The sequence below is a fragment of the Paralichthys olivaceus genome, chromosome 23 (assembly GCF_024713975.1).
Source record: "Paralichthys olivaceus isolate ysfri-2021 chromosome 23, ASM2471397v2, whole genome shotgun sequence".
Classification (NCBI taxonomy): Eukaryota; Metazoa; Chordata; class Actinopteri; order Pleuronectiformes; family Paralichthyidae; genus Paralichthys; species Paralichthys olivaceus.
The window spans coordinates 352,501-379,970 of record NC_091115.1 but is presented as its reverse complement, the minus strand read 5'-3'; the positions used below and the strand labels follow the sequence as shown (position 1 = coordinate 379,970).

Sequence of the window (27,470 nt, the reverse complement as noted above, 5' to 3'; positions counted from 1 at the left end):
GGGGATGTGTTGTGTGCACAGAGTTTTTTTCACTCCTTACCTCCTGGTCGAGGCCTCATTGTTCAGAGCTGAATGTTTTCAGAGCAGTGAAATCATTTGTGCATTGAGTCCATGTCATTTAGAGTCAGTTTGTAAGAAGCAGGTTTTATTCGGAGAGTTGTCGCCGGTCGCAGCTCGTCGCTGGTTGAGCTGCTTTGTTAACAGTGAAACTGAAGCAGCTGCCGTGTTTAAAGGCTGTTGCTGTGTTTTGCTCCTGGGCAGACGATCAGTTAAAGCTTTTGTCTTGGCCTGAATGGGATTACGTGGAGAGGCCCAGCAGCTCCGTTTGTGGGTCAGTGTTTTCATCTGGAAACAGAAAGTTAGACGATACTGAGCCTTTTTTTTTTTTTACTGCTTTCATATAAAACTGTTTATTCAGAATAACACCACAACTCCACAGTCCAGAGGTTGAACTAAGACGATTGACTGTGAGACTCTGAGAGTCAGAGCTACAGGAGTCAACGTGTACAGGGAGGTAACTCACCAAGACATTCAGTCGTTTAAATCAGTTTCAGATCTGTGATAAATACTTTATCTTTGCTGCAGCTCTTTGCTCGTGCAGGACTCACACAGATGTGTCTTGTGGATACGATGGAGGGAGTCTTGGGAACACTGTTGCTAGGCAACAGCAACATGGATGATAATATTAAATCCCAATTCATGTTCCTGCGTCGAAGCTACGCTGCAGCCTGTGCACGGGGCTGATCATTCATCGCAGTTACACCACCGAAACACTAGTGGCGGCAGAGTTTCGGTATCTGGTCCATTTATTTACATATTCTGTGGCGTCCATGTTGACCTCAGAACAATTCAACGTGCTGTTAGTGGAGTATGTTGGCGTTAGCGCTGCTGGATGTTGAAGAGCAATTTTTCTTTTTAAAGATCGGCGACGAAGACAAAAAAAATTTCTCCGAGTGTGTTTCTTTAACTTTGTGGAGGAGAGTCTGCAGGGAACGCAAAAACACGATGACGGAGAAAAAGATGAGACCGACTTTTCATCCATTGAAAGACAACAGTTTCTGAAAATGTCAGATACGTCAAAACTCAAGAACTCCATTTATTTAACGACATTTCACCTGTAAATGAGTTTTTTATTCGAATCAGGAAGGATCCACATCAGCGACATCACAAATATAAGTGAAGCTGCTTAAAGACGAACTTTTTCCTCCAGAGTGAACCTTCCTGTTTGTCCACTGATTTTCTGTCACATGAATAAAACGGAAAGCTCCGGATCGTTTATCAAATAAACCTGGAAGTGAGAAGATTTCTTTCTAAGATCAGGTTGAAATTCATGGACGACAGGTCCTTTAACTTTTCACCCTGGACTGAATCCTTGTTGTGAGTCTGTTTGTGTTGCGTTAACTGTGAAACTTTAGTCTTTGTCAAGACTTTCTTAGTTCTCAGATGTGTCTGTCGATGGATTTATATCAGTTTGAGAAGATCGATAACTGATGAGCCGCTGCATATTTAACATTTAGCTTTTAGCCGTTGGCGTGTAGCTGTTTGTGTGTGTGTGGACAAAGACGTTCCTCTTACACAACAGTGAGCCTCATCATTACATCACTCACATTTTAAAGGCGTGTAATTGGGCTCATTAAAGGGCTCGTTTTGGACAGTCCCCCTCTCACCCTCCCCCTCCCTCCAAGGCTTTTGTCCCCCTCCCCCCTCTGACTCCGAGCTGACCTCTCGTCGTCTTCAGTTGTGGTCACAGAATGTTTTTCTATTCTGCGACTGAATTCGGCTGTAATCCTGTTTCCTGCTGCCATGGCGGAGTTTGCCGGTCTGAAAGGCGTCGGCACTATCTGGACAGTCGGAACGTTTTCAGTCCAAACAAACTATTTCTGTTTCTTCTGTGAGTGGGGGGGGGGTGAGCTTCTGACACGTGACACAAACATGAAGAAACACAAACAAATGTCTCTGGTGACAAAGTGCTGACACACATGTGGACACAGACGAAGACGTGAAGACAGTTTGTGGTGATGAGAGCTGACGACGGTGTCAGGTGATGTAAACATGATCACATGATCACTTCCTGTCTGTCTGCTCCACCTCTCACCTGAAGAACGAGGAGGATCTGATGCTGAATGAGTCTGAGCAGAAAACCTGCTGCTGAGTTGTTCAGCTGTGAAACATGAACTCTGAAGACGAGTCTCTGGGGACGAGTCTCTGGAGACGAGTCTCTGGGGACGAGTCTCTGGATTCGACCTGGAGCTCATGAAAACAGTGAAGGTCACACAGGATCGATTCGCTGTATTTCTGTCTAATACCACTTCTGTGTTTGTGTTTGCAGTAATTAATTTGGAGTTAATATGATCTCAGGGTTTGTTGACAGATAAATGATGAAGGTTAATGTCAAACAATAGAAATAAACCCTCAGACTTTTCTCTGATCTTCGCTTCGTTCTTTTCCAACACGATGTGGTTAATTGTTAATGGTCACTTAAAAGAAGCCGAGAGTCAAATTGTTTCTAATGAAGACGATTATAAGAAGAAATGTGTTTATTTGAACTAAATATATTTGACCGATGAACGGATGAGGTTCATGTTTCATCAGGTCAGTTTGTGTTTCGATACTGAAACAGCGATGATGTCACTGCACATGTGGACGTTTGTCGGGGGAGCTGACTCCACCTCGCTGTTTTGGTTACAGAGGCAGTGGGGGGATGGGTGGAGATCAGTCATGGTGCTGTTTGGGGGGGGGGGGGGGGGGGCATCCAGCTGTGATGATAATTAAGACAAACAAAGCAGAGAATTAGCTGCACAGCGTTCACGCCCACCCTCCTGCAGACCCCCCCTCACCCATCACCATCGAGGTGATCTGTTCAATGATTCGATAAAGTTCTGGTTCGGTGGTTTTTAAATGTGAGAAAACAGACAGAGTGAGCATCACTGCACATTTAACGTCTGTGAAGACTCAGGTCAACATGTGAACTCCTCAGATAAAGGATCATGATGTGAACTGATCGTCGTCGTGTGGCGTCGAGGCTTCCATGAGAAATAACCACGAGTATTCTCAGTGTTTTACGCTGCGAACACGCAGGTCGCTCTAGTGTCGAGAATGTGTTTTCACGTCTGTCACATGATCACATGTCACTGAAGCACGATCAGTTATGTTGTCAGATTCTCTCCAGGTTCATGTACTGATGTGTTCTATATAGCATGTTAGCATGTATGTATGTGAGTTCACAGTATGTTGTAAATGAATCTGTTCTCTCCAGGTTCATGTACTGGACGGACTGGGGCGAGATCCCAAAGATCGAGCGGGCGGGGATGGACGGAACCAATCGATCGATGATTATTGATAAGGAGATCTACTGGCCGAACGGACTGACACTGGACTACAGTCAACAGAAACTGTACTGGGCCGACGCCAAACACAACTTTATCCACCGCTCCAACCTGGACGGTTCCTCCAGGTACGACGACACGCTGTCACGGCAACACGCCCTCCCCTGCCTGGTTCCTGACAATTATATCGTCTTGTTTCTAACTTAAAGTTACCTCCGGCTGGATCAATCATCCCACATCGTTATCGATCACTGTAACCTGTCACTTCCTGTGGATGTTTCACATTAAACTCTGCAGCTCATGAGGCTAATCCTTCCTCCATCACAGGCTTTTATTGTGGAAACTTTCAGGAAGTGTTGAGTTTTATTGACAGTAGCGTCACAGAGATTTAAAAAGGGCAAAGTGAACACAATTGAAAATAGCTGATGATTAAAAACCGGTGTTTGTGTTCAGGTTTGGTTTAACATCACAGTTAATATCGTCATGTGATGAGTTTCTTATCAAGCCTGGTTGAAGGTCCGTTGTTATTTTAACATCACATTCTTGAATTCTCATCTTCCTAAAATCTTCTTCTGATGTTTTCATAAAACATTGTAAACAAACTGTTATGTTTGTGTTTCAGGGAGGTGGTGGTTAAAGGAGAGCTGCCTCACCCCTTCGCCCTCACCCTGTACGAGGACACTCTGTTCTGGACCGACTGGAACACACACTCCATCCACTCATGTCAGAAACAGACCGGCACCGAGCAGAGGATTGTCCACTCGGACATCTTCTCGCCCATGGACATCCACGTCTTCAGCCCCAAGAGACAACCCCTCCGTGAGTCTGAGCTGCTGCAGTTTCCTCTCTGACCTCCAGGGTTTTTAAAGAACTGTCTGAGACGGTCGCTCAGATGTTTTTCAGACACATGTTCTCATTTATCGGTTTAAATTAATTAATCTTAAGCTAATTAAAAACTTTCAGTCAGTTTGGCTCCAGCAGGATTCTTCTCTCAGTAGACAGCTGTTCATGTGTGTAACTGTGTGTAACTGTGTGTAACTGTGTGTAACTGTGTGTAACTGTGTGTGTTGTCTGCAGTGAACTCTCCCTGCTCGCTGAAGAACGGAGGATGTTCTCACCTCTGCCTCCTCTCTCCGGACAAGCCGTACTATCAGTGTGCCTGTCCCACCGGAGTCCAGCTGCTGGAGGACGGGACGACCTGCAGAGACGGTGAGGACACGACCACTGCCGTCTTTATCATCATCATCATCATCATCATCACCACACTGGTTCCTCTTATATCAGTTACTTATGGTGGAAACCTCAGTAATCTATTACTCACCAAGGATTCCTTTATTTTTTTAAAATAGTTTTTCATTTTCAAAGTTTCAAACATTTTTATTTTCAAATATAAATTCATTTGAACCTCCACATTTATCTTCTGTAATCTTCTCATCTTCATGGACGAGGCATGAAACATGTTCCCTCTGTAATAAAAATCAGTCACTCTGAACTACATGGGTGTTTCGGGGTGAAACAGATATTGGGAGTAAATAATTCCCGATAGCAATAAATCGGCCGATGCCACATTTTCCTTTATTGTTCATTGTTGAAAATAGTTTTCAGTTTATCAGCAAACATATCCACCGTCTGAAAGACGTCGGTCAATGAATGAATCAGTTGTGTTTACGTCTGCTGCTCTGTGTGTTTGTGTGTTTGATTCTGTAAAATGTGGAATTTGTGTGGAAACAGAAGAAAAATCCAGCAGATGTTTGTTGAAGTGCGTCAGATTATCTTTTATTTTCAGAAAGAAAAGGAAACAAAAAGAAGAATTTAGCCCAAACATCCAGATTGGTGTGTGTGTGTGTGTGTGTGTGTGTGTGTGTGTGTGTGTGTGTGTGTGTGTGTGTGTGTGTGTGTGTGTGTGTGTGTGTGTGTGTGTGTGTGTGTGTGTGTGTGTGTGTGTTCTCTGCTTCACTTTCAGACTGAACCAAACCCCATTCACTTTTTCTCTAATTTAAAAAGTCCTGCGTCTCTTCGTCATCTCTGAGCTGCTTATGGTGGTTTCGGGGCTGACCTGCGGTTACCATGGTAACTCTGCTCCATCAGCGAGCTGGCTGTCTGAATGGCGGCCCCTGACATGCCCCTCCTCCTCCCTCTGCCTCTTTTATTTACATTTTTGGTTCAGTAACCCTCGCCTGCCGAGTGACGGAGCAGCGAGGGCGGGGAATCTTTTGTGAAAGACGGGGTCACATGATCTCCCCGCAGACAATGGCTCCTTTCACTGCCGGGGTTTAACCATTTCACTGGAGGTTTTCTTTCTGTCGGCCGCTGCAGTGAAACGTGGCCACGGTCTGACCTGAAGTTTATTGTTTGACTGAAGCCACGTCTCAGAACCCGCCACCCCCTCCACCACCAGCACGCCACTCACTGTTCACTATGGGATGTTAAAACTTTACTAATTTGTTGCTTTTGTTCAGCATCACCACAAAAAACACACATTTAGTCTGTTTGGTTTAAACTCAGTGAACTGATGATTTGGACGCACGGAGTTCAAGATACAAACCACGAGCCAATCACAGCCCAGAGCCTGAGGCGAGGGAAATATATTTAGTCTTTGCTCAGTTGTTCACTTCACTCCGTAAAGCCTGACCCAATTTTGATAAACGCGTAAAAATCAAGTATTTCACGGTTTGAAACTTTTACAGAATAAACAGAAAACGTGTTCATGTTTCTTTTTTTATGTAAAAATTACTTATTTTTAAAATTTCTATATATTTGGTTGTTTGTGTTTTTTTTATTTATTGTTCTGTATAACAAAGTTTATAAATTGTAAAATATATTCTTTGCCATAATTGTTGAGGTTTTGAAACAAATTAAATTAAATCATTTGGCTGAACTATCCCTTTAAGCGGCGGCCATGTTTTCCGCCCTGAGTTTGATCTTCCTGTTTGTCTTCAGGTGCAACTCGGATGCTGCTGCTCGCCCGACGCACAGACCTGCGGCGAATCTCTTTGGACACGCCGGACTTCACCGACATCATCATGCAGGTGGACGACATCCGCCACGCCATCGCCATCGACTTCGACCCGGTGGAGGGCTACATCTACTGGACGGATGACGACGTGAAGGCCATCCGCCGCTCCCTGCTGGACGGCAGCGACGCCCAGTTTGTGGTCACGTCTCAGGTGAACCACCCCGACGGCATCGCGGTCGACTGGATCGCCCGAAATCTGTACTGGACCGATACAGGAACGGACCGCATTGAGGTGACCCGGCTCAACGGGACCATGCGAAAGATCCTGATCTCTGAAGACCTGGATGAGCCCAGAGCCATCGTACTGGACCCTGTGGCCGGGTGAGTCCATCATTAACAGTAACTGATAATTAATCAGTGACGTCACTTCTGTAAACAAACTGATCTGATGATGTAAAAACACTGGATCCTACGTTTCCCATGGTGCACCTGGATCAAAGAGACAAATTAGATGATTGACAAATTGATCAGCATCTGATTGTTCGATGTTAATAACTGAATATGGTCAGAATTATTGATCAGTGGTGAGTTGGACGTGTTTGAACTGTTCGTCATCAACATCCAAACGTTTTCCAGAGCAGCTCCTTGAATGAAAAAACCTTGAGGTCTGTTCAACATGTGAGAAACACCAGCTCTCCTGTTTTACTGCAGGACTACAAAACAAAGGCTCATCATTACATCAACAGAAAATTAATCTACAGCGTCTTTAACGACCGAATGATTTTAGTCTTTAACAGAAATGTCTCCACTCGAGTGAAGTCTGTAAAATAACTTTCCTTTACTGTAGCTTGTGTTTCACATGTGTAGAACACCAGGATCTCCAGATCCTTTTAAACAAGTCCAACTCCTGTTTCACACGTTTGTAACTAAAAGATAAAAGATGAAGTCCATCATCAGCTGAGATATTCATTTGAAATGTTTCTTCTTCAGGTACATGTACTGGACTGACTGGGGCGAGGTTCCGAAGATCGAGCGAGCAGATCTGGACGGACTGGAGCGAGTGGTGATGGTGAACACCTCTCTTGGTTGGCCCAACGGCCTCGCACTCGACTACGATGAACGCAAAATCTACTGGGGAGACGCCAAGACTGACAAGATTGAGGTGTGTGTGTGTGTGTGTGTGTGTGTGTGTGTGTGTGTGTGTGTGTGTGTGTGTGTGTGTGTGTGTGTGTGTGTGTGTGTGTGTGTGTGTGTGTGTGTGTGTGTGTGTGTGTGTGTGTGTGTGCGTGTGTGTGTGTGCGTGTGTGTGTGTGCGTTCACTTGCGCCGGGCTCACGCTGGTTTAATGGCTGCTCCCTCGCTGTGACCGTTAACTGCTGAACACGATCTCCCGTCGGGCCGATCTTTCAGAGACACATTGATACTTCCGGTAGGCCTTCAAAATAAAGTCAGCCACAATCAGTTCACGTGATTAATCTTCGTGAAAGTATAAACTAGATTTTGATTTGTTATTTTTCTCAGTGTGAATAAGATTCTAGATTTTCTATGAACCGAGGAAGGACGAGGTGAAGTCCTGAAAACAAACGTTAGGCACATGTTGACGTGATTCAGTATGACATCATTGTCTCTGATGTCCCTTCACAATAAAGTAAAAGTTGGAACCAGAGAAACAAGGAGCTGCAGAAAAAGAAGAAAAGTCTGCGTCTTGGTACAAACACGTGTTGTTCTGTTGTTTGTCCTTTGATACTTGTCATCGGAGTCGCTCTGCATCGTCTCTGGTCTCGTCAGTTGCTCGTGAAGCTGTTACACATCATGTGTTCGGCTCCACATCAAAGCTCGGCAGTAAAAACGTCGGTGCTGTGACGGGTGTCGACAGTCCCGCTGCGTGAGAAAACACAGCTCTGATGAAGCTTTCTCTTTCTCTGCGGTCATCTTCCTCACGCCATCCCGCCATGTTCGTAGGGTGGGGGGTATTTTCTGGGCTTCTCCTTGGGGGTGCGGGTGGGGGGGGCACAACCTGAACCCCCTCTACAATCTGCCTGGAGAAGTGACTATGGTGGATTGGGTCTCACTCAGAGAGCGAGGCCGGCCAGAGGCCCCTCAGCCCTGCAGGAGATTGAAGGGGCCTCCGCCCGACCACCCCACCCCCCCCAGGTTTCTCGGAGGACCCGTTTTTTGCGGCGCGATCCCACATCTGGTTCCAATTGCGGCCGGCACTCCAGCTGCGGTCAGCTCTGTTTAGAATAGACCCAGAATCTGAAACCGTCGCCGCAGTGCGGTCACAACTCCCAAACCAGCGGAGACCTTTTGGCTGAGGCCATCGAGCTGAGGATGGAAACTTCATTTTATATTTATACACTGTGTGTGTGTGTGTTAAAAGATGGCAGTCGGCCATGCAGGGGCTGTTCTGGGATCAGCGAATCACGTCTCTCCACGCTGTGGATCAGTTGAACGACTGAGGGCTGATCTTTTTTTTTCTTTTCTGTAGATTCCTGACATTTTTCATCACTCGCTCTGTTTCTCCGACTGTCTCACAAAATCCTCGCTCAGTAAAAACCTTTTTCAAAAGAGTTCCACTGAACAACTTGTTGTCTGTTTTGTCTGATCAGTCAAACTAAATATTCTGGATGTATTGAACCAAAGCTAAAAATAATGTTTATTATTTATTAATTATTTATTAATTTCTACATGATGTCTTCTAGACCTTGCCGGGCATTAGCATCATGTACACCTAGCCACTAGTCTGACACGCCCCCTAGCAAAGCCAGGCGAGGCGAGAGCGGAGGCTGACAGTAAACCAGCTGACCAATCAGAGCAGACCTGGCTGTATCATGAGGGGGGGGCGGGTCTTAAAGAGACAGTGTTTGAGACAGAGGCTGAAAAGAGGAGCTGCAGCGATGGACAGTCTGAGGAACCTGATGTGTTTTCTGAACGTTGGAGCGTGAAAACATTTTACCGTCATGACACTAATTAAAATGATCCACAAGAAGTTGAACAGAATGTGTCGGTCAGATAAACCCGTCCTCTCTCTGAATCCCCAGTTTCATGTCGCAGCGGATTTCTGGAACGTCTCCCTAACTCTTGGTCATCTCGGTTTCTGTGTCCAGTTGTTTAAACTCTGCTGCTCCCTCGTACGAGTGAGACGTCAGCGCTGCAGTGTGAGAGGAAGAGGAGGAAATGTGGCGGCCATATGCTGCCGCTGTTTGTTTGCTCCAGCTGTTGCTTCTAATTAGTGGCTCTGCGATGTGCTGCCAGCTCGCCCGGGCTCCTGAGCACACTCAGTGTCCACAGTGAGAAACACAATGTGGAGACTGTCATCGGTGCATCCACAAAACACAAGGCATCATGGGAAAAGGGGATGAAACATGCTGAGTGCGTGTGTGTGTGTGTTGCATGCTCATTGTGTAACCTCTCCACCCGTCTCTTTCTCTCAGGTGATGAACATGGACGGGACGGGCAGACAGGTGTTGGTGGAGGACAAACTTCCGCACATCTTTGGCTTCACGCTGCTCGGTGACTTCATCTACTGGACGGACTGGCAGCGTCGCAGCATCGAGCGCGTCCACAAACGCACGGCGGAGAGAGAGATCATCATCGACCAGCTTCCAGACCTCATGGGACTCAAGGCCACATACGTGCACCAGTCGTTCGGTGAGTCCACGAACCTGAACAGCGTCGGAGCTGCTTTCAAGTCTCGTCCGAACTAATATTCTTTAACTCTCGTTGTGTCAAAGTTGAATTTATCTTTAGACTCTGGTGCGTTCACTGTCTGCAGCTCACATGTGGAAGTTACTAACCCTCCCTCCGTCCCTCAGGTACGAACCCGTGTGCAGAGAACAACGGCGGCTGCAGCCACCTCTGCCTCTACAAGCCCTCGGGCGTTCAGTGCGGCTGTCCCATTGGACTCGAGCTCATCGCCGACATGAGGACCTGCATTGTCCCTGAGGCCTTCCTACTCTTCTCCCGCCACACTGACATCCGCCGCATCTCCCTGGAGACCAACAACAACAACGTGGCCATCCCGCTCACCGGTGTCAAGGAGGCGTCGGCACTCGACTTCGACGTCACTGACAACCGCATCTACTGGACGGACATCACTCTGAAGGTGAGCGTCTGCAGTGAGGTGGACCTCCTGCTGGTCGGCTGGAGGCCAACGCTGCGGAGCAGTAATGGCCTCCCAGGGGACGCCATGTTGGAAATAATTCATGGCTGCTCGCCACCCCTCCTCCAGCGTCCTTGCTCCGTCTTTCTCCTCTTCACTCTGAACAGGACGTTCTTGTGATGAATCCTGAAATTTAACACATGGTTATCTGAGGATTTCCTTTTTTAAACGTTGGTTTATATTTACTTTGACTTCAGAGAAATGATTCAGGGGCATAAAGAACAAGTTCAAACAGATTCAGACTCAGGAGGTTATTAAAAAAAAAAGTTCACTACATATAAAGATTCGGACGTTAAGTCGAACTTGATTATTAGCTGGAGTCAAACAGCCGTGAGATGTGAACATGTCCCTTCCTGTTCTAATGTGACCTTTAACCCCTGCAGACCATCAGTCGGGCCTTCATGAACGGCAGCGCTCTGGAACACGTGGTGGAGTTCGGTCTGGACTACCCGGAGGGAATGGCGGTGGACTGGCTGGGGAAGAACCTGTACTGGGCCGACACCGGCACCAATCGCATCGAAGTGGCCAAACTGGACGGGCAGCACCGTCAGGTCCTGGTCTGGAAGGATCTGGACAGCCCTCGAGCTCTGGCTCTGGATCCCGCTGAAGGGTGAGGACGAGTCCCCAGAGGTTATTTTCTTTCTCTAACTGTCTGAGATTAAATTTACTCACTTCTGCTGTTTCCTGTCCGCAGCTACATGTACTGGACCGAGTGGGGCGGGAAGCCAAAGATCGACCGAGCGGCGATGGACGGGACGGCTCGGAGCACTCTGGTGGCTGACGTCGGCCGAGCCAACGGGCTCACCATCGACTACGCAGAGCGGCGCCTCTACTGGACCGACCTGGACACGACGCTGATCGAGTCATCTAACATGCTCGGTAACAACAGCATTTAATCAGCTCTGTCTGTGGCAGCGGACGACTCCACTGTAATCTTCTCCTTGTTCCTGATCTCCTTCTCCTCTTTCTATTTCTTTTACTCCTCCTTCTTCCTCTTCTTCTTCTTTCTCTTCCTCAGCTCTCATCTCCACCTTCTCTGTTGTGTAACCGTTCATATCGTTCATATGATCTCAGACGACAGTAGAGTTACATGTTCTCTGTCGGTTCAAAGTGCAGCTGAAACACAAGCTGCTGCTCGCTGCCGTTTGCTTGCAGCACGTGGGTGGACGTACACCAGGACTAAAATATTCCTCACACACAGACCACGCTGCGATTGGACTCCGCAGTGTTGTCGTAGGATGTGGAAGGAACAGAAAATAGCCGTCGCTGGGCTGAGGTCTGCTGCAGAAAACTCCTTTATGAGTTTCTAAGTTTTTTCTCTGTGGCAGCTGCTTTTCATCTGTTTCATCTGATCTGAACAGTTTCACTCAACAAAACTTTACATGGTTGAGTTCTTGTCATAAATGTTTTACTCTTTATGTCGAGTTTTTAGCTCTTTCACTACAACAGATCGTTGAAGCTCTGGAAACATTATTCTGTGATCTTATAAAAATAAACCTTGAAGTGTGGGTAAAAATTACATGTCCCTCACATGTCCCTCACATGTCCCTCACATGTTCTGGAGGTTCTGTATGTGAGAACAAATGTCTGAGTCAGTGTCTCTGGACATTTTCTGGATTTTCTCCTGCAGCCTCCTGGTAAAATGTGGGAAACTTCCCAGTGAGTGAGTGGACGTGTTGACGTTTCTAACACCGAAGACGTCAACTCGGAAAGACGAGGAGTTCAGTGACTCAGACATTTCTCACATACAGAACCTCCAGGACATGTTCCTGACATGCCAGGAACATGTCCTGACTTCAGTTCATGTCTGAAAACAGTTGAACCTGTTATTTTTTAGAATTGTACTTAATTTATCTGCAGCTCATTTATTATATTCCACTAGATTCACCTTCTCTCAGTAGTTTCTTCTCTGGACACACGTCTGACAACAGTATGATCACATTCCTCCAGTCAGATCCTTTGATTGAAACAGACGTGATATCACCAGACTGTGTTGACATTTCACCTCGTAGATCAGGGGAGTTGTTGGTTCACCGCTGCCTCTGTTGGTTGGTTTGTGTTTGTGTGGTGGAAGAAGAATTCAGATCTTTGTACTTCAACACAATCAGACAAACATATGAACAGATGGAAGCAGCCGGACTTCAGCATCGTGTTTTAATGAGCTAACATGTTTTTGTGAATGGAGTCTGGTGATAAAACGTCTGTTTCTGGTTTAACAACAAGGATCTGAGTCTTTGACAGAAATGATCTGTCTCTGTAGAAATCAGATCCTAATGTCGCCCGACATTATTAGAATAATAATAACGATCGTAGTTGTTTCATGGTGAACAACTGATTCTAAACATTTCTGTCACCAACGGATATTAACATGAAAACATGTGACGATAAAAGTTCAAACATTCAAGATGTATCACTCAACATTATTATTATTTATTATAGAAATTCTGTCTTTGTATTTACATGAATCTCCTAAAATAACTTAAATAATAAAAACCTGAAGAAAAGAGACATTTGTTCCACATCATCATCATCATCATCAGGGTTTTATTCACTGACTTTGTGTTTAAATTATTTGTAATATGTCTTTTCTTGTGATGTTATAATGGACAGAACGAGACGTCGTTTCTTCTTCTTGTCTCATTTTCAGCAGCCTTGTGGATGAGTTAATGAATCACTTAGATCTCAGCCTGACGCAGGCCGTGATGCTGTTTATCAGATCAACAGATCCAACTGAACCTTAAAGATCATTTCGTTTTCACAGGAAACTCTTTTAGTTTCTTTCTCATCTTCTTTTTTTTCCCAAAGTTTTACGGATGAAATTAATTCTCCTGCTTCGTCTCATCCCTCAACTTTCTCTCCTCCAGGTCAGGAGCGTGAGGTGATCGCCGATGACCTCCCTCACCCGTTTGGACTCACCCAGTACCAGGACTACATCTACTGGACGGACTGGAGCCAGCGCAGCATCGAGCGAGCCAACAAGACCAGCGGCCAGAACCGCACCATCATCCAGGGCCACCTGGACTACGTCATGGACATCCTGGTGTTCCACTCGTCCCGACAGGGCGGCTGGAACGCCTGCGCCTCCACCAATGGACACTGCTCCCATCTGTGCCTCGCCGTCCCTGTCAGCAGCTTCGTCTGTGGCTGCCCCGCCCATTTCTCCCTCAACTATGACAACAAGACGTGCAGCGGTGAGATGCTCGACGTGAACTTTGACCTCTGATAAGATCATTTATGATCTTCATGGGATAAATGTTGGTTTTCCAGCAGATAAAAAAAGATTAGAATCAAATAAACCAGAACAACCTTGGTGTTTGTAACCTTTCATGAATCCAACTGGATTTTAAAACGTCTTCTTCTTCGTCCTCCTTTCAGCTCCGACGTCGTTCCTGCTCTTCAGTCAGAAAACGGCCATTAATCGGATGGTGATTGACGAGCAGCAGAGTCCCGACATCATCCTGCCGATTCACAGCCTGAGGAACGTCCGCGCCATCGACTACGACCCGCTGGACAAACAGCTGTACTGGATTGACTCGAAGCAGAACGTGATCCGCCGAGCGCAGGAGGACGGGAACCAGGTGAGCGCCTCGTCAGAGCTGCTTCCTGTTAGCGCTGAATCTGCTGCCGTCATCTGAGCAGTGTTAACATCTCTTCTCTCGCAGAGTATGACGGTGGTGGCGAGCTCGCTGGGCGGACTCGGTCAGGGGCTGCAGCTCTACGACCTGAGCATCGACATCTACAGCCGCTTCATCTACTGGACCAGCGAGGTCACCAACGTCATCAACGTCACCCGCACGGACGGCAGCAGAGTGGGCGTGGTGTTGAGGGGCGAGCACGACAAACCGCGTGCCATCGTGGTCAACCCGGAGAGAGGGTCAGTGTTCACAGGAAATCAAACAGTCATTTGGAAAATATCAGTTCACAAGTGAACTGAATATCTTTGACTTATTGTCAGCAGGGCGCCATCTGCTGGCCAGATATATTGACGTGCGGAGCGTGAATACATGGAACAACATTAACACATTTAAAGCAGTTTTTTTACAATTCGTCCGTCAAACATGTCGATATCGGGATGATGGTAAATTTGTTTTATATTGTGCAGCCCTAGTTTCAATCCAGTGAACGTGACGCAGCGTCAGATGTAGTCATGTGACCCCTGCAGGCGGCTCGGACACGTGCAGGTGGTTCTGACATCTGGATTTCTTCTCTGAACGTTCGCAGTGTTCAGTTTGTGTCCTCGCTGTTCTGTGCGTGCATCTTGTTTCCAATCACAGTCGTTTGTTCTCGTGTTTGTTCTCTCCGAGAGCCGCTTGTTTGGAACCATAATTGCAGGGTTTCCTTCGGGCCGGGGTTCGCGCAGTAATCTCGGGGTCATTGTGTGGTCGACAAATGGAGTCTGCAGATGTTCTGGTTCCTCCAGAGCAGAGGGAGGAAAACAAACATCCACTGCACGACTTCAAACTTTGAGTCACAGCGACATGAACGCCTCCTCCTCTCCCTCTCCCACAGGTACATGTACTTCACCAACCTGCTGGAGCGCTCGCCGAAGATCGAGCGGGCGGCGCTGGACGGCACCGAGCGAGAGGTGTTGTTCTTCAGCGGTTTGGGGAAACCTGTCGCTCTGGCCATCGACAACGAGGTGGGGAAGTTGTTCTGGGTCGACTCTGACCTGCGACGAATCGAGAGCAGCGACCTCTCCGGTGAGTGTGAAGCATGAATCTGACCAACTTTCATATTCAGACGTCGGGCGGCGCAGACAGGCACCGATCAGATGATTCGTTTGATTCACACGAATCAGGTGTCACATGTTTGATTCCTCAAAGCTCTGGAGGAAGTGGAAGCTTGCTCCTTGTTGTTGCCACCTTCTTCTACACCTCTGGATTTAACCGATGAGTCGACATCGTAACTCTCGCCGGGAGCCAACTGTCAGAATTTATAGTCATGCAGGAGGAAGCTAAAACTCCCAGCAAGCTCTCTGATTGGACGCAGAACGTCCATGAGTGCATGACGGGTCATCAAACCGTGTGAAGTGTTTAACATGAATCAAACATTTCAAGTTTGGGATTCGACTTTGGTTTGGTCTTTCACACTCAGACGTCTCCTGCTGTTGTTATAGTTATAATTTTACTATCATTATATTATTAATGACTGAATTTACTTATTTCTTAGATTTTCTTTTCTTATTCTTTCAATTCACTTGTAAACAAACAGAACCGAAGGGGGTGTGGGTTGGTGGTGCTGGGGGTCGTCCTGGGTGGGGGTCGGCGTGTCGCTCTCGTTCAGCACATTCCTGTGATTCTGCGGTGCCCGACGCAGGCAGTCCGGAATGTGAAACATGCGTACAAGAGGACGGTGGAGGATATAAACACCAGGCCGTCACGCCGTCGGAGCGCAGGATCCGGGCGCTGCTCTAAACGCCTCCTCGTGTCTCTGATGCAGGACAGGCGGCGGTCTGAAGCTCGCTCCGTCCTCAGATCAGTTTCAGTCGGAGCGTTTGGTTAGTGCTGCTCAGCAGAGGCTGGCGCCCCCTTCAGGTCGACTGACTGTGACATCACTTCTTGATGACGTCATCGTCTCTGATGTTTCCTCCAGTATCACAGTGACCTCGTCACAGTTCATGACTGAATTCACAGTCTGCTTTTATTTTGAAAGAACATGAGCTGATCATGCTGAGTCAGGGGCTACCAGCAGGGGGCGTCTGTTTTCCTCTTCATCTCCAGATGTGATTAACAGATTATTACAGATTATTCACATGATGTAATTTCTCTGGATGTTTCTCTGAAGTTTCTGTTTTTCTGACCTCGTGTATCCCTGTCCCCTCCCCCTGCCTCCCCTCCTGCCTCCCCCTCAGTTTCTCACCTCTTTCGTTGCTTCTCTTCCTGAAGTTTTTTGCCCGACAACCTTGTTTTTGTTTTTTTCCCTGGTGCCTCTTTAAAAAAAAATGAATCCAGGAGCCAATCGGATCGTGATCGCGGACTCCAACATCCTGCAGCCGGTCGGGCTGACGGTGTTTGGGAACCATCTTTACTGGATCGACAAGCAGCAGCAGATGATCGAACGCATCGACAAGACGACGCGAGAGGGACGCACCAAGATCCAGGCTCGCATCGCGTACCTGAGCGACATCCACGCCGTGCACGAGCTCGACATGAGGGAGTACAGTGAGTCCCATGAATCATGACCAATAAAGATTTATGTTTGTTCAGCATCTGCCTGCAGCACCCAAAGCATGATGGGAGCTGTAGTTTCTAAACTCAGAACATTGAACAGAAGAATGAAATATTATTAATATTATATTAAATATTTATCTAATGAAGAAAAACTGATGAACAGTCAGATTATTTTAATTTGGATGAATCTTTGGATCTAATGGAATCATTTCCTCAGAGTTATTTTCTGACAGAACAGGACCTGAACTCGTCTCCGACTCCTCTCACCTTGTTCTCGTTCACTTCTCCTGCAGGTAAACATCCGTGCACGTGGGATAACGGCGGCTGCTCCCACATTTGCATCGTGAAAGGAGACGGGACGACTCGCTGCTCGTGCCCCGTCCACCTGGTGCTGCTGCAGGACGAGCTCTCCTGTGGAGGTGAGAATGAAGCGCTCCCTCGCCCGCTCACGCTCTCCACCTCAGACCTGATCTCATCGTCTCTCTGTGGTTTCTCCTCAGAGCCTCCGACCTGCTCTCCGGAGCAGTTCTCCTGCACGTCCGGCGAGGTCGACTGCATCCCTCAGGCCTGGAGGTGCGACGGTTACGCCGAGTGTGACGACAAAAGCGACGAGGAGGACTGTCCCGTCTGCTCCGAGTCCGAGTTCCAGTGCGACAGTCGTCAGTGCATCGACTCGAGTCTGCGCTGCAACGGAGAATTCAACTGTCAGGACCGATCGGACGAGAACAAGTGTGAAGGTGTGACAGGTAACACCCCCCCCCCCCCCCATCGGCATCAGCGGGTGAACCAATGAGCTTTTAGCTTCTTTATAACTGTGCTTTAAATGACTTGATTTAAATTTACGACTTTGCTTTAACTCTATTCTAACAGAACTTTCTTGAGCTCTTGAGCTTCGCGGTCTGTGTGAGACGATAATAAAGATGTTTATTGATCTGATGAGTCATCGATGATCCGATTCTCTGATGAACGAATGAATGTTTCTCTCTCAGTTCGTTGTCCTCCGGATCAGTTCAGCTGCTCGAACGGTCTGTGCATCGGGAAACACAAGAAGTGTGACAACAACATGGACTGTACGGACAACTCCGACGAGTTCGGCTGCTGTGAGTCTTCCACGTCCTTCAAACCCTCAAAACTTTATTTAAACAAACACATGTAATCTCAATGTCAAAGTTGTAAAAGTGAATAATGGAAACATATTTAAATGTTTTCAGATCCGACTGAAGAGCCGCCTTCTCCTCCCAACACCACCATCGGCGCCATCGTGGCTGTGGTCATGGCGTTGTTCGTGGTCGGCGCCGTGTATTTCGTGTGTCAGCGCGTCCTCTGTCCGCAGATGAAGGATGATGGCGAGACGGTCACCAACGATTTTGTGGTTCACGGGCCATCGTCTGTGCCGCTGGGATACGTACCGCATCCGAGCTCGCTGTCCAGCTCCCTGCCAGGTGAGACCCACACAACCAAACTGATCTGAGATCCGTCTCATCGTCTTCGAACGAACACGACACTAACGCTTGCTCTCAAACAGGTATGTCCAGAGGGAAGTCTGTGATTGGCTCCCTCAGCATCATGGGCGGGAGCAGCGGGCCGCCGTACGACCGCGCCCACGTCACCGGAGCGTCGTCCAGCAGCTCGTCAAGCACCAAGGGCACCTACTTCCCCCCGGTGAGTGAGAGAGTGAGAGAGTGAGAGAGTGAGAGAGAGAGTGAGAGAGAGAGAGAGTGAGAGAGAGAGAGTGAGTGAGAGAGAGTGAGAGAGAGAGAGAGAGGACAGGACAGTTTGGACAGTTTCTGATGAACGATGTCAATATTTTCATTATTTTTCATTATTTCATTAATAATTTTGAAAGAAAACGTTTTCAAGATCCATAAAAAATACTTTTTATTATTTAAAATAAAGTTAATTAAAGTTGTTATTCTTTTATTTCTTAATACAATTAATTCTAAACATTTTTGAACTTATAACCCGCCTGTTATTTTTAACATGAAGTTTATTTCTTTTTCTGTTTCAGATCCTGAATCCTCCTCCGTCTCCGGCCACAGTTCGCTCTCAGTACACGATGGAGTTCGGTTATTCCTCCAACAGTCCGTCGACACACCGGTCGTACAGGTAACTCGTGAATTAAGAGCTTTAAATGAGACAGAGAGAAAAAGATGAAGTGAGAAAATACAAGAAGAGCAGAGGAGACGTAGTGAAGATTTATAAATAAGGAATTAATTCAATTAAAAGCTCAACCAATCCAACAGAGAAGTCAGATCACCAGGAAGTAGTCTGTACCCACGTGAGAGTAAAATGTTTTTGTTAACTAAAAACTTTATTGTCAAGATACTTGTGTTAATAAAGTTAAACATTTGAACATCTGATCTTCCTGTCTCTCAGCTACCGGCCCTACACCTATCGCCACTTTGCCCCGCCCACCACCCCCTGCAGCACCGACGTGTGCGACAGCGACTACACGCCGGGACGCCGGGCGCCGCCCAAGTCCAGCGCCACTGCCGCAGCCAAGGGCTACACCAGCGACCTCAACTACGACTCGGAGCCTTTCCCGCCACCACCGACGCCCCGCAGCCAGTACCTGTCAGCGGAGGAGAACTGTGAGAGCTGCCCGCCGTCGCCTTACACCGAGCGCAGCTACTCGCACCACCTCTACCCGCCGCCGCCTTCGCCCTGCACGGACTCCTCGTGAGCCACGCCCCCCTAACCCCCTCCCTACTGCCCCACCCACCTCCACACAGCTCCGCCCCCTCACTGTAAATAGCAATTGTGCATAAATGAGGCTAAAAATGGGAACGAGAGACTGAGCGAGCGAGCGAGCGAGGAAACAGGAGAAAAAGAGAAAAGGAGCTGACGAACATTTGTACAAAAAGAGAAAAACATATTTATATATTTTCTATACAGTGTTTACTGATGACATCATCGACGTTTGTATTAAGAAATTTGTAAATTTTTTAAGAAAAGGTTTTTATTAAAATCATCACGAACATCCGTTGCCTTAAAAACCGCAGAGGACGACGCTGAAGGACGAGAAGCAGGCGGCGAAAACTGAGCGGGGGGGCGTTCAAATGATCTGATGCCAAATATCAAAACATCTCGCGGCGGCGGCAGGAGACCACAGGAGCCCCTCCCCCACCCTCACAGCAGCCATCTTGTCTGCAGTAACCATGACGCGGGCGAGGACGGCGTGGATGTGAGTCATGAGCAGAGACGTTAAAGTTCCGAGTCAAAGCAATAAAACAAAAAGGCACATATTTATTCTCCAGCGTCTCCCAGCAGGAGGCGCTACAGAGGCTCAGAGGACACGAGACACAAAGAACTTCTTCTGATGAAATCCTCTCCGGCGGGGACAGGAAGTGTCCTTGTGTTGCCTCCAGGCCTCCAACAAATCCTTCTTCCCACTAAACGTTCAGCGGCGACGTCTGTGTCACGTGACCCACATCCAGGAACTCGTCGTCGTCGTGACGCAGACGAGATTTAAACCAAAACGTTTGCATATGTTTGACTTTTTTTTTGTTGTCGCTGAAACGTTGAGAAACTCGACTGCGACGGCTTCGATGTTGAACGACTCAAAGCTGCGTCGTCATCGGATTTCGTTTTTTGTTGGGGAAGCAGCGTTTCCCGCCGAGAACGCGACCTTGTGCCTGAGCAGTTTCATCTCCATGTTTTTTATCGTTGTGACGTGGAGGAGGAATCAGTGCCCACTAAATGCTATATAGTATTTTTGTACCACATATTGTGTAGATAACGTATTTATAAGCTCTATAGAAAATCATTGTAAATCTTTCATTGAACTCTGCAGTACTTTTCATTCCGTCTTTTTTTATATTGCATCATTATATTTTTCTACAGAAAATCAAACGTACGGCGACAATCCGCGATCGGTCGAGTCGAGGAACTTATCCAGGTTTTCAGTGTCTGTTGATGTAACGTCAGCCGGTGTTTGGACTGTTTGTGCCAAAACTCTTAGATTTTTACCTTGTGGAGGCTTCGGGAGCTGATCTGGGACCAGAGCTGAAACAACGTTGTGCAGATCTTTCTTCTCTTTGTTTCTCGTGACAAATATATTTTTAAAATGTGTTTCAGCGTCTAAACGTCGTTGTTTCCACGTCCCTGACGCCAGACGTCCGTTTTGAGAGGAAACGAAACACCAGCGTGAATTTAACGACAATCGAAAACTTCAGATGCATCTCGAGAGAAACCACACGAGTCTGAAACGAGTCGGTTCAAATCAGTTTCAATTTGATCCTAGTCACAAAGTCGTCACGAGACCTGAGACGGAATCCTGAACTTTTATATTTCAGTAAAGTTTGGAACATTGACTGAGGGTTCGTCATGAAACATTAATTTATCACATTAATGAAGTTTGTGTTGTTCAGCTTAAAGATTGTGTTTACGACTTCATTTCAAAATGGCGGCTGTTCAGAAAAATTACACCCGACTTTAAAAACCTAAATGTTTTCAGACTCGATCAAAGACACGGATCCATAAAATGAAATCTGACAAATTGATGATTTACAATAAATCAGTGAGATTATCTACAGATCATTTTATGAGTCTGATGCACACGGTTTAAATACTTGACAATATTTCTGTGCACAAGATTCTGTTTCTGAATGGAAACATTTTGAATTGAATCAGATTTAAAGGTTAACGTTTGTTCAGTTCTGATGAGACTTCGGATTGTAAAGAAACTCTTTAGAAAAATGTAAAGTCACTGATCTGAACGGAAACTCAGTGACGAGCCTGAAGTTCAGTTCGTCTCCGGCCTCAGACACAACGTCGGCTCCCGCTGCCTCCGCACGTCCCGACATCTGCCCACAGCTGTCGACCAGCTGAGTTACCTGTGGTACACACACACACACACACACACACACACACGTCAGGTGTGTTTTCAGGCCGGCTGTGCGCACACACTCATGTCAAGTTAATCATTTTGGGAGAGGTTCTCATTCGCTAACTGCACTTTACAGAACTTTTTTAGCTGATTTCCGGTACAAAACGTTGAGGTCGGAGTAAAGTTGTGTAAAGTTAAGGTCACAAAAAAGAAAGGAAAGAAGAAGCTGAGAGAAGTCGGACTGAGATCTCCAGGTTTTTAAAATAAGATGATGACGAGATGTTTTTGTTGAATTATTCCCTCGAAGCATTTTGAATGAGTTCAGTTTAATCCTCAAACCACCGAGTTCTTCCCTCAGATTAATGATCAAATCAAAGTGAAACAGAAATTTAGTGAATAAATTAAGTCATTTGAGTTTGATTTAATATTTGAGGAGTAAAATTAAAAATCTGATGGATCCGTAAACTGGTGATTTAGATTGATCTCAACTCGATCTGTAGAGAATCATCGACACGTTTTCTTTATAAGTTCTGATATAAAACATGAAAATTGTTTGAGAAATGAAGTTTTTAATGCAAGAAGCCGAAATGATCAAATGTTTTATACAAATCGTTCATCGTGCTGATGGAAGGTCGTCGAGGTCGTGACCTTGGTTCAGACACTTAAACATGTCGAGGTTTGATTGATCACTTCTGATCATTTGTGGGAATAATTTATCAGAAAGCAAAGTTCCTCCAGGCTTCGTGGCGAATTCGTGTTCGGTTAAAGTGAAACAGGAATGAGACGAATCAAACGCCTCCAGGTGTCGCTCCTGAGTCGACGTCTTTCTTCCCGTTGTGGCTGAACTTTGACCTGAAGGAGACTTTAGTTCAGATCGTGAAGAACGTTCGAGAAAAAGGTCAAAGAAAGTAGAAAGGTTTTAAGAAATGTTTTAAACAGGCGGACTCATGTTTTATAATAAAGAAGAAGCACTTTTGTCTCCAGGTTTCTCGGAGGTTCGAACAGGAAACAGAAGTTTGTGTCGTCGTGTTTTGAAATGTCCTTCATCCGTTTCGATCCCATGGTGCTTTGCCAGGATGTTTGTGGAGACGACCAACATTTGGTTCGCCTCGTTCGTTTCACTCTTTTCTACGATGACTGCTTCGCTGTAAACCAGAGCATCAGATGTACAGCGCCATCCAGTGGCCACCATAAGCTGTTGTAACTCATGAAATGCTGATTTTTTTCCTTTTTGTTAAATATAAAGTGAGTGAACTTTTACTTTCGTGTCTGAGTGATGATTGATGAAGATATATAACTGATATATAATTAAAAACTTACGGTGGTATTAATGTGCTGTGTACAGGCTCTACTGCCACCTTGTGTCTACACTGGGAAACTGAAATTCTATTTATCTTTGTCAAACTTTTCATACAAACACATGAAAAACTAAAATACACAAATACTAAATAATAAAACTTCAGGAACTGAGGTTTAATGTCAAAGACTAATGATAGAAAATTCAATTGTGTGAAATATAATTTGACTTTATAGACAGAAGATGTTTTAAAGGAGAAAATAAGTGTTTAATAAATCAAATGAATGAAATACACAAAAGGTTCATGTAGAATAAGATACAACACTCAGCTCGTGTGACTCGATATTTGATCACTTCTGTTTATCGACATTTCACTTTCATTTCTACAGCTTTTTCTTTTACCGTAATAACGAGTCTTCCTCTTCTGTGCTCGGCTCAACACCAGCGCCACCTACTGGCCGGTGAATCAGAGTAATGAATTATTAATTGGATTCTTCAGAGTGATCCTGTGGATTCTAATGGCCCTAATTATTATAGTATAATGTAAGAATTATTTATTGAACATTACTTGGTCCAATGGTGATAAAATAATAAGGATACAATGATAATGACAAAATCATATTAATTAGATGATAAAATAATAAGGATACAATGATAATGACAAAATCATATTAATTAGATGATAAAATAATAAATAATAAAATTATAATAGCTGCTGTTTTCAATTAAAAGGTTTTTATGTAAACGTGCGCAGGCTCTTCAATCTTTACGGTAACGCGCCGCCACTCTCTAAACACGCCTCTTTTCCTGTCTCTCTGAAGTGATTGGTCCACGTGTGTCACATGACGCGTCAGAGCGGAAGTGGAGGACTGGGCCGCAGAGCGAAGGTGAGAAACAAACCGGAACAAAAAGATCGTTAAACACCGTCAACACGCGTTTTCACCGGCACATGACGTCACTTAGCGTCTTCGCTACCGGGCCCGGTGTCTCGCGCCGTTTGAACCGTGAACGTGTTCGTGAAATGATCGAGTTCACGTCTCGAGACAAAATGAAAACACGTCAGGGACTAACCGCTCACTCCCAACGTCACAAGCGTAGAGTACGTCACTGACGTTAACGTTTCTTTAATGTGCGCGTGTGTGTGTGTTAATGTTGTGTGTGTGTGTGCGTGTGTGTGTGTGCGTGTGTGTTTGTGTTAATGTTGTGTGTGTGTGTGCGTGCGTGTGTGTGTGTTAATGTTGTGTGTGGGTGTGTGTTTGTGTGCGTGTGTTTGTGTGTGAATTGCATCAAATCAGGAGATAAAACTTTATTTAAAATCACCAGTAACAAACAAACGATGGTCACGTGATGAAACGGGAATTTCCCACTGATACAGTGACGTCACTGCGTCGTCAACGAGTACTCAGAAAAACAATATAAACTTCGATAGTATGTACAGATAAAACTTCATTAAGAATATTTATTATATATGTTATATAGAAAAAACGTTTTCATAATAATTCTTTTATTAAAAACATGAAAATAAGAATTAAAATATAATATCAGCTTCGTCTCTGCTCCTTTGGGATCAGAAATACTTCATGGATCCCAGAGGGACATTGTGTTTGTTACTATTGCTCCAAGTCAAAGGTAGAAATAAAACTTAGAAGACTAAAAATACAAATTAAAGTATGAAATACGTGTTGTGTGTACTGTACATTGGGTATGATTGTTATAGGAGTAATATAGTTGAATGGCCACAGGCAGGAATGACTTCCTGTGGCGTGGTACATTTCTGTGATCTGAGTCTTTCACTGAACGAGCTCCTGTGTTCGACAGGTGTGTTTGTGTTTCCAGGTAAACTTGCAGCCTTCAGGATGCAGAGCACCACTAACTACCTGTGGCTGATCTCAGACCTGCTGGGTCAGGGAGCGACGGCCAACGTTTACCGTGGAAGACACAAGGTACGAGCTGCACCTCCGCCACTGGATCAGGGCTCTGACTAATCACTGGGGAAATTATTGAAAAAGTGAAGAAACACAAACAAATGTCTCTGGAGACAAAGTGCTGACACACACGTAGAAGACAGACGAAGACGTGAAGACAGTTTGTGGTGATGAGAGCTGACGACGGTGTCAGGTGATGTAAACATGATCACATGATCACTTCCTGTCTGTCTGCTCCACCTCTCACCTGAAGAACGAGGAGGATCTGATGCTGAACGAGTCTGAGCAGAAAACCTGCTGCTGAGCTGTTCAGCTGTGAAACATGAACTCTGGAGACGAGTCTCTGGAGACACGAGTCTCTGGAGACACGAGTCTCTGGAGACGAGTCTCTGGAGACGGGTCTCTGGAGACGGAGCTCACAACTGAAAAATATTGATGCGCTTCATCGTGAAGGCGTCACAGAGCCTGACAGTGTCAGAGGTCATGTGACCTGTGTCACAGACTGGAGGACGACAGGAAGAAGAAATAAAAAGTAGAAAATGAAAAGATGCTCGTTCAGTGAACTTTTTTTTTCTTTGTCTTTGAGTTTGTCCTCCTCGACCTTCCGTTCTTCACTCAGTGTTTCTCAGCTTCAGGCTGAGACGAGCGGGAACTTCCCCAAGATCCTGTCAGAGTCTGAGGATCCGTCTGAACCCGAGTGTTTGGTTTCACCTGAACAAAGAGAGGAGGTCTCACGTGAACCGTCGAGTCTGAAGAACAAATATTCAAGTTTATTTGTCTCAGATTAAAAATCGTGAAGATTTAAATCAGGTTCATTCAGATTTTAAATGCACACACAAACATTTATATATGATTAAACCTATATTCTCCATTTTAACACATTTCCTAAAGTTCAGCTGATCTGCTGTAGAATAAATTAACTTTATATAATTATATAACAAGTAACATCATCCTTTTTCTACACACACATATATTAATCATTTCTCATTTTTGTGTTTTGTAGAAAACCGGGGACCTGTACGCCGTCAAAGTCTTCAACAACCTGAGTTTTTTGCGGCCGCTCGACGTCCAGATGAGAGAGTTCGAGGTTCTGAAGAAACTAAACCACAAAAACATTGTGAAGCTCTTCGCTGTAGAGGAAGAGGTCGGTGTCCAGGAAACATTCTCGCCCTATATATTTGTTGAAAGTAGTTTGTAACGTGTTCTTCTTCCTGTCGTCAGTCAAACACTCGCCACAAGGTGCTGGTGATGGAGTACTGTCCCTGTGGAAGTCTCTACACCGTGTTAGAGGAGTCGTCCAATGCGTACGGACTCCCGGAGGACGAGTTCCTCATCGTCCTGCACGATGTCGGTGAGAAACCGTCTCTGAGTCTGGATCCACTGCAGGAAGAACAACTGTCAGAGACGTTTGATTTAAGAACGTTCAGAGATTCAGAGAAATGTATTAATGCACTTTTTAAAATGTGTAAAAACCTAATGAGACGACTGAAGAGACGCGAGCTGTCGATCATTAATAATGAAAATCAGACTTTAGAACTCTGTGCCGCTCTCTGATTGGCTGTGGCTCCTCCAGTGGCAGGTATGAACCACCTGAGAGAATACGGCATCGTTCATCGCGACATTAAACCAGGAAACATCATGAGGGTGATCGGAGAGGACGGCTGCTCTGTCTACAAACTGACGGACTTCGGGGCGGCGAGAGAGCTGGAGGACGACGAGCAGTTTGTGTCTCTGTACGGCACCGAGGAATATCTGGTGAGAGACGACAGGAAGTGACCATCATTTTAATCTGGTCGTGTTTCTCATTCTTAGAATCATCAGTTTGAGTTTTAAGTTCGATCGTTTCTGCTCTAAATTATATTTAAAACTACAAATAACTAAAAACTGTTTGTTTAGTGCTGAGTGTAAAAAGTACAATGTGGTTAAAGTTTATTCAAGTTTCATTGATTCAAGATTTGATGAATTCAGCTTCTTAAATTCAAGACTCTGCTGCTTCTTTAGGTTTTAAACCAAAAAGATTTTTCTTTTAGAATAAAACTTAGAATAAAGTTCCAGCTCAGAGCAGAAACAGGTTCGAATAAAAAACTTTCATTGAACAGACGTGAGAGTTGGAGAAAATCTCTCTAGTTCATGGAAAGTTCATCTCTTCTTCACGTGTTTCCTCCGCAGCATCCCGACATGTATGAGCGTGCGGTGCTGAGAAAAGATCACCAGAAGAAGTACGGCGCCACCGTGGATCTGTGGAGCATCGGCGTCACCTTCTACCACGCCGCCACCGGCAGCCTCCCGTTCAGGCCGTTCGAGGGGCCGCGCAGGAACAAGGAAGTGATGTAAGAGCTCGACGGGACGGAGAAGTCGTTCGTTAAGAGAAGACATGAAAGTGACGGAGGTGTTTGTTTGTCTCAGGTATAAAATCATCACAGAGAAACCGTCCGGGACGATCTCCGGTCACCAGAAGTGTGAGAACGGGAAGATCGAGTGGAGCACGGAGATGCCGGTGTCCTGCAGTCTGTCAAAGTACGACCTCGTCCGCTAGCGTCACGTTAAATCTGCCGTTCAAGTGTCTCAGTGATGACGTTGTGCTGCCGGCTCTGCTCCGTGTCTCAGGGGTCTGCAGAGCCTCCTGACTCCGGTTCTCGCCAACATCCTGGAGGCCGATCAGGAGAAGTGTTGGGGCTTCGACCAGTTCTTCGCCGAGACCAACGACATCCTGCACAGAACCGTGGTTTACGTGTTCAGTCTGCAGCAGGCGACGCTGCATCACGTCTACATCCACGAGTACAACACGTGAGAGGAGAGCCTCCGTC

At 45.9% G+C, this 27,470-nt stretch overlaps 2 protein-coding genes across 3 annotated transcripts in view; both read left to right on the top strand.

Moving 5' to 3' along the window:
• lrp6 (low density lipoprotein receptor-related protein 6) overlaps nucleotides 1–22,701 on the top strand; it is a 29,923-nt gene extending 7,222 nt beyond the window's left edge. The window contains exons 3-23 of one of the 2 annotated variants that reach the window (XM_069519881.1): nucleotides 3,257–3,454; nucleotides 3,949–4,145; nucleotides 4,404–4,535; nucleotides 6,267–6,663; nucleotides 7,273–7,444; nucleotides 9,716–9,932; nucleotides 10,097–10,386; nucleotides 10,827–11,053; nucleotides 11,138–11,322; nucleotides 13,308–13,634; nucleotides 13,819–14,021; nucleotides 14,106–14,317; nucleotides 14,953–15,143; nucleotides 16,395–16,604; nucleotides 16,907–17,032; nucleotides 17,114–17,350; nucleotides 17,603–17,713; nucleotides 17,825–18,055; nucleotides 18,139–18,275; nucleotides 18,622–18,719; nucleotides 18,990–22,701. In XM_069519881.1, the coding sequence (XP_069375982.1) occupies nucleotides 3,257–3,454; nucleotides 3,949–4,145; nucleotides 4,404–4,535; nucleotides 6,267–6,663; nucleotides 7,273–7,444; nucleotides 9,716–9,932; nucleotides 10,097–10,386; nucleotides 10,827–11,053; nucleotides 11,138–11,322; nucleotides 13,308–13,634; nucleotides 13,819–14,021; nucleotides 14,106–14,317; nucleotides 14,953–15,143; nucleotides 16,395–16,604; nucleotides 16,907–17,032; nucleotides 17,114–17,350; nucleotides 17,603–17,713; nucleotides 17,825–18,055; nucleotides 18,139–18,275; nucleotides 18,622–18,719; nucleotides 18,990–19,296 (4,405 nt within the window). In that variant the 3' untranslated portion in view covers nucleotides 19,297–22,701. Of the gene's footprint in view, nucleotides 1–3,256; nucleotides 3,455–3,948; nucleotides 4,146–4,403; nucleotides 4,536–6,266; nucleotides 6,664–7,272; nucleotides 7,445–9,715; nucleotides 9,933–10,096; nucleotides 10,387–10,826; nucleotides 11,054–11,137; nucleotides 11,323–13,307; nucleotides 13,635–13,818; nucleotides 14,022–14,105; nucleotides 14,318–14,952; nucleotides 15,144–16,394; nucleotides 16,605–16,906; nucleotides 17,033–17,113; nucleotides 17,360–17,602; nucleotides 17,714–17,824; nucleotides 18,056–18,138; nucleotides 18,276–18,621; nucleotides 18,720–18,989 lie in introns of both variants that reach the window. The other variant, XM_069519880.1, reaches the window with a different exon arrangement.
• A 776-nt stretch (nucleotides 22,702–23,477) lies between these two features.
• The window catches only part of tbk1 (TANK-binding kinase 1), a 9,677-nt gene continuing 5,684 nt past the window's right edge, over nucleotides 23,478–27,470 (top strand). The window contains exons 1-8 of the mRNA XM_069519905.1: nucleotides 23,478–23,625; nucleotides 24,557–24,681; nucleotides 25,667–25,807; nucleotides 25,885–26,014; nucleotides 26,237–26,418; nucleotides 26,833–26,993; nucleotides 27,070–27,180; nucleotides 27,271–27,450. Of these exons, the coding sequence (XP_069376006.1) occupies nucleotides 24,595–24,681; nucleotides 25,667–25,807; nucleotides 25,885–26,014; nucleotides 26,237–26,418; nucleotides 26,833–26,993; nucleotides 27,070–27,180; nucleotides 27,271–27,450 (992 nt within the window). The 5' untranslated portion in view covers nucleotides 23,478–23,625; nucleotides 24,557–24,594. The remainder of the gene's footprint in view (nucleotides 23,626–24,556; nucleotides 24,682–25,666; nucleotides 25,808–25,884; nucleotides 26,015–26,236; nucleotides 26,419–26,832; nucleotides 26,994–27,069; nucleotides 27,181–27,270; nucleotides 27,451–27,470) is intronic.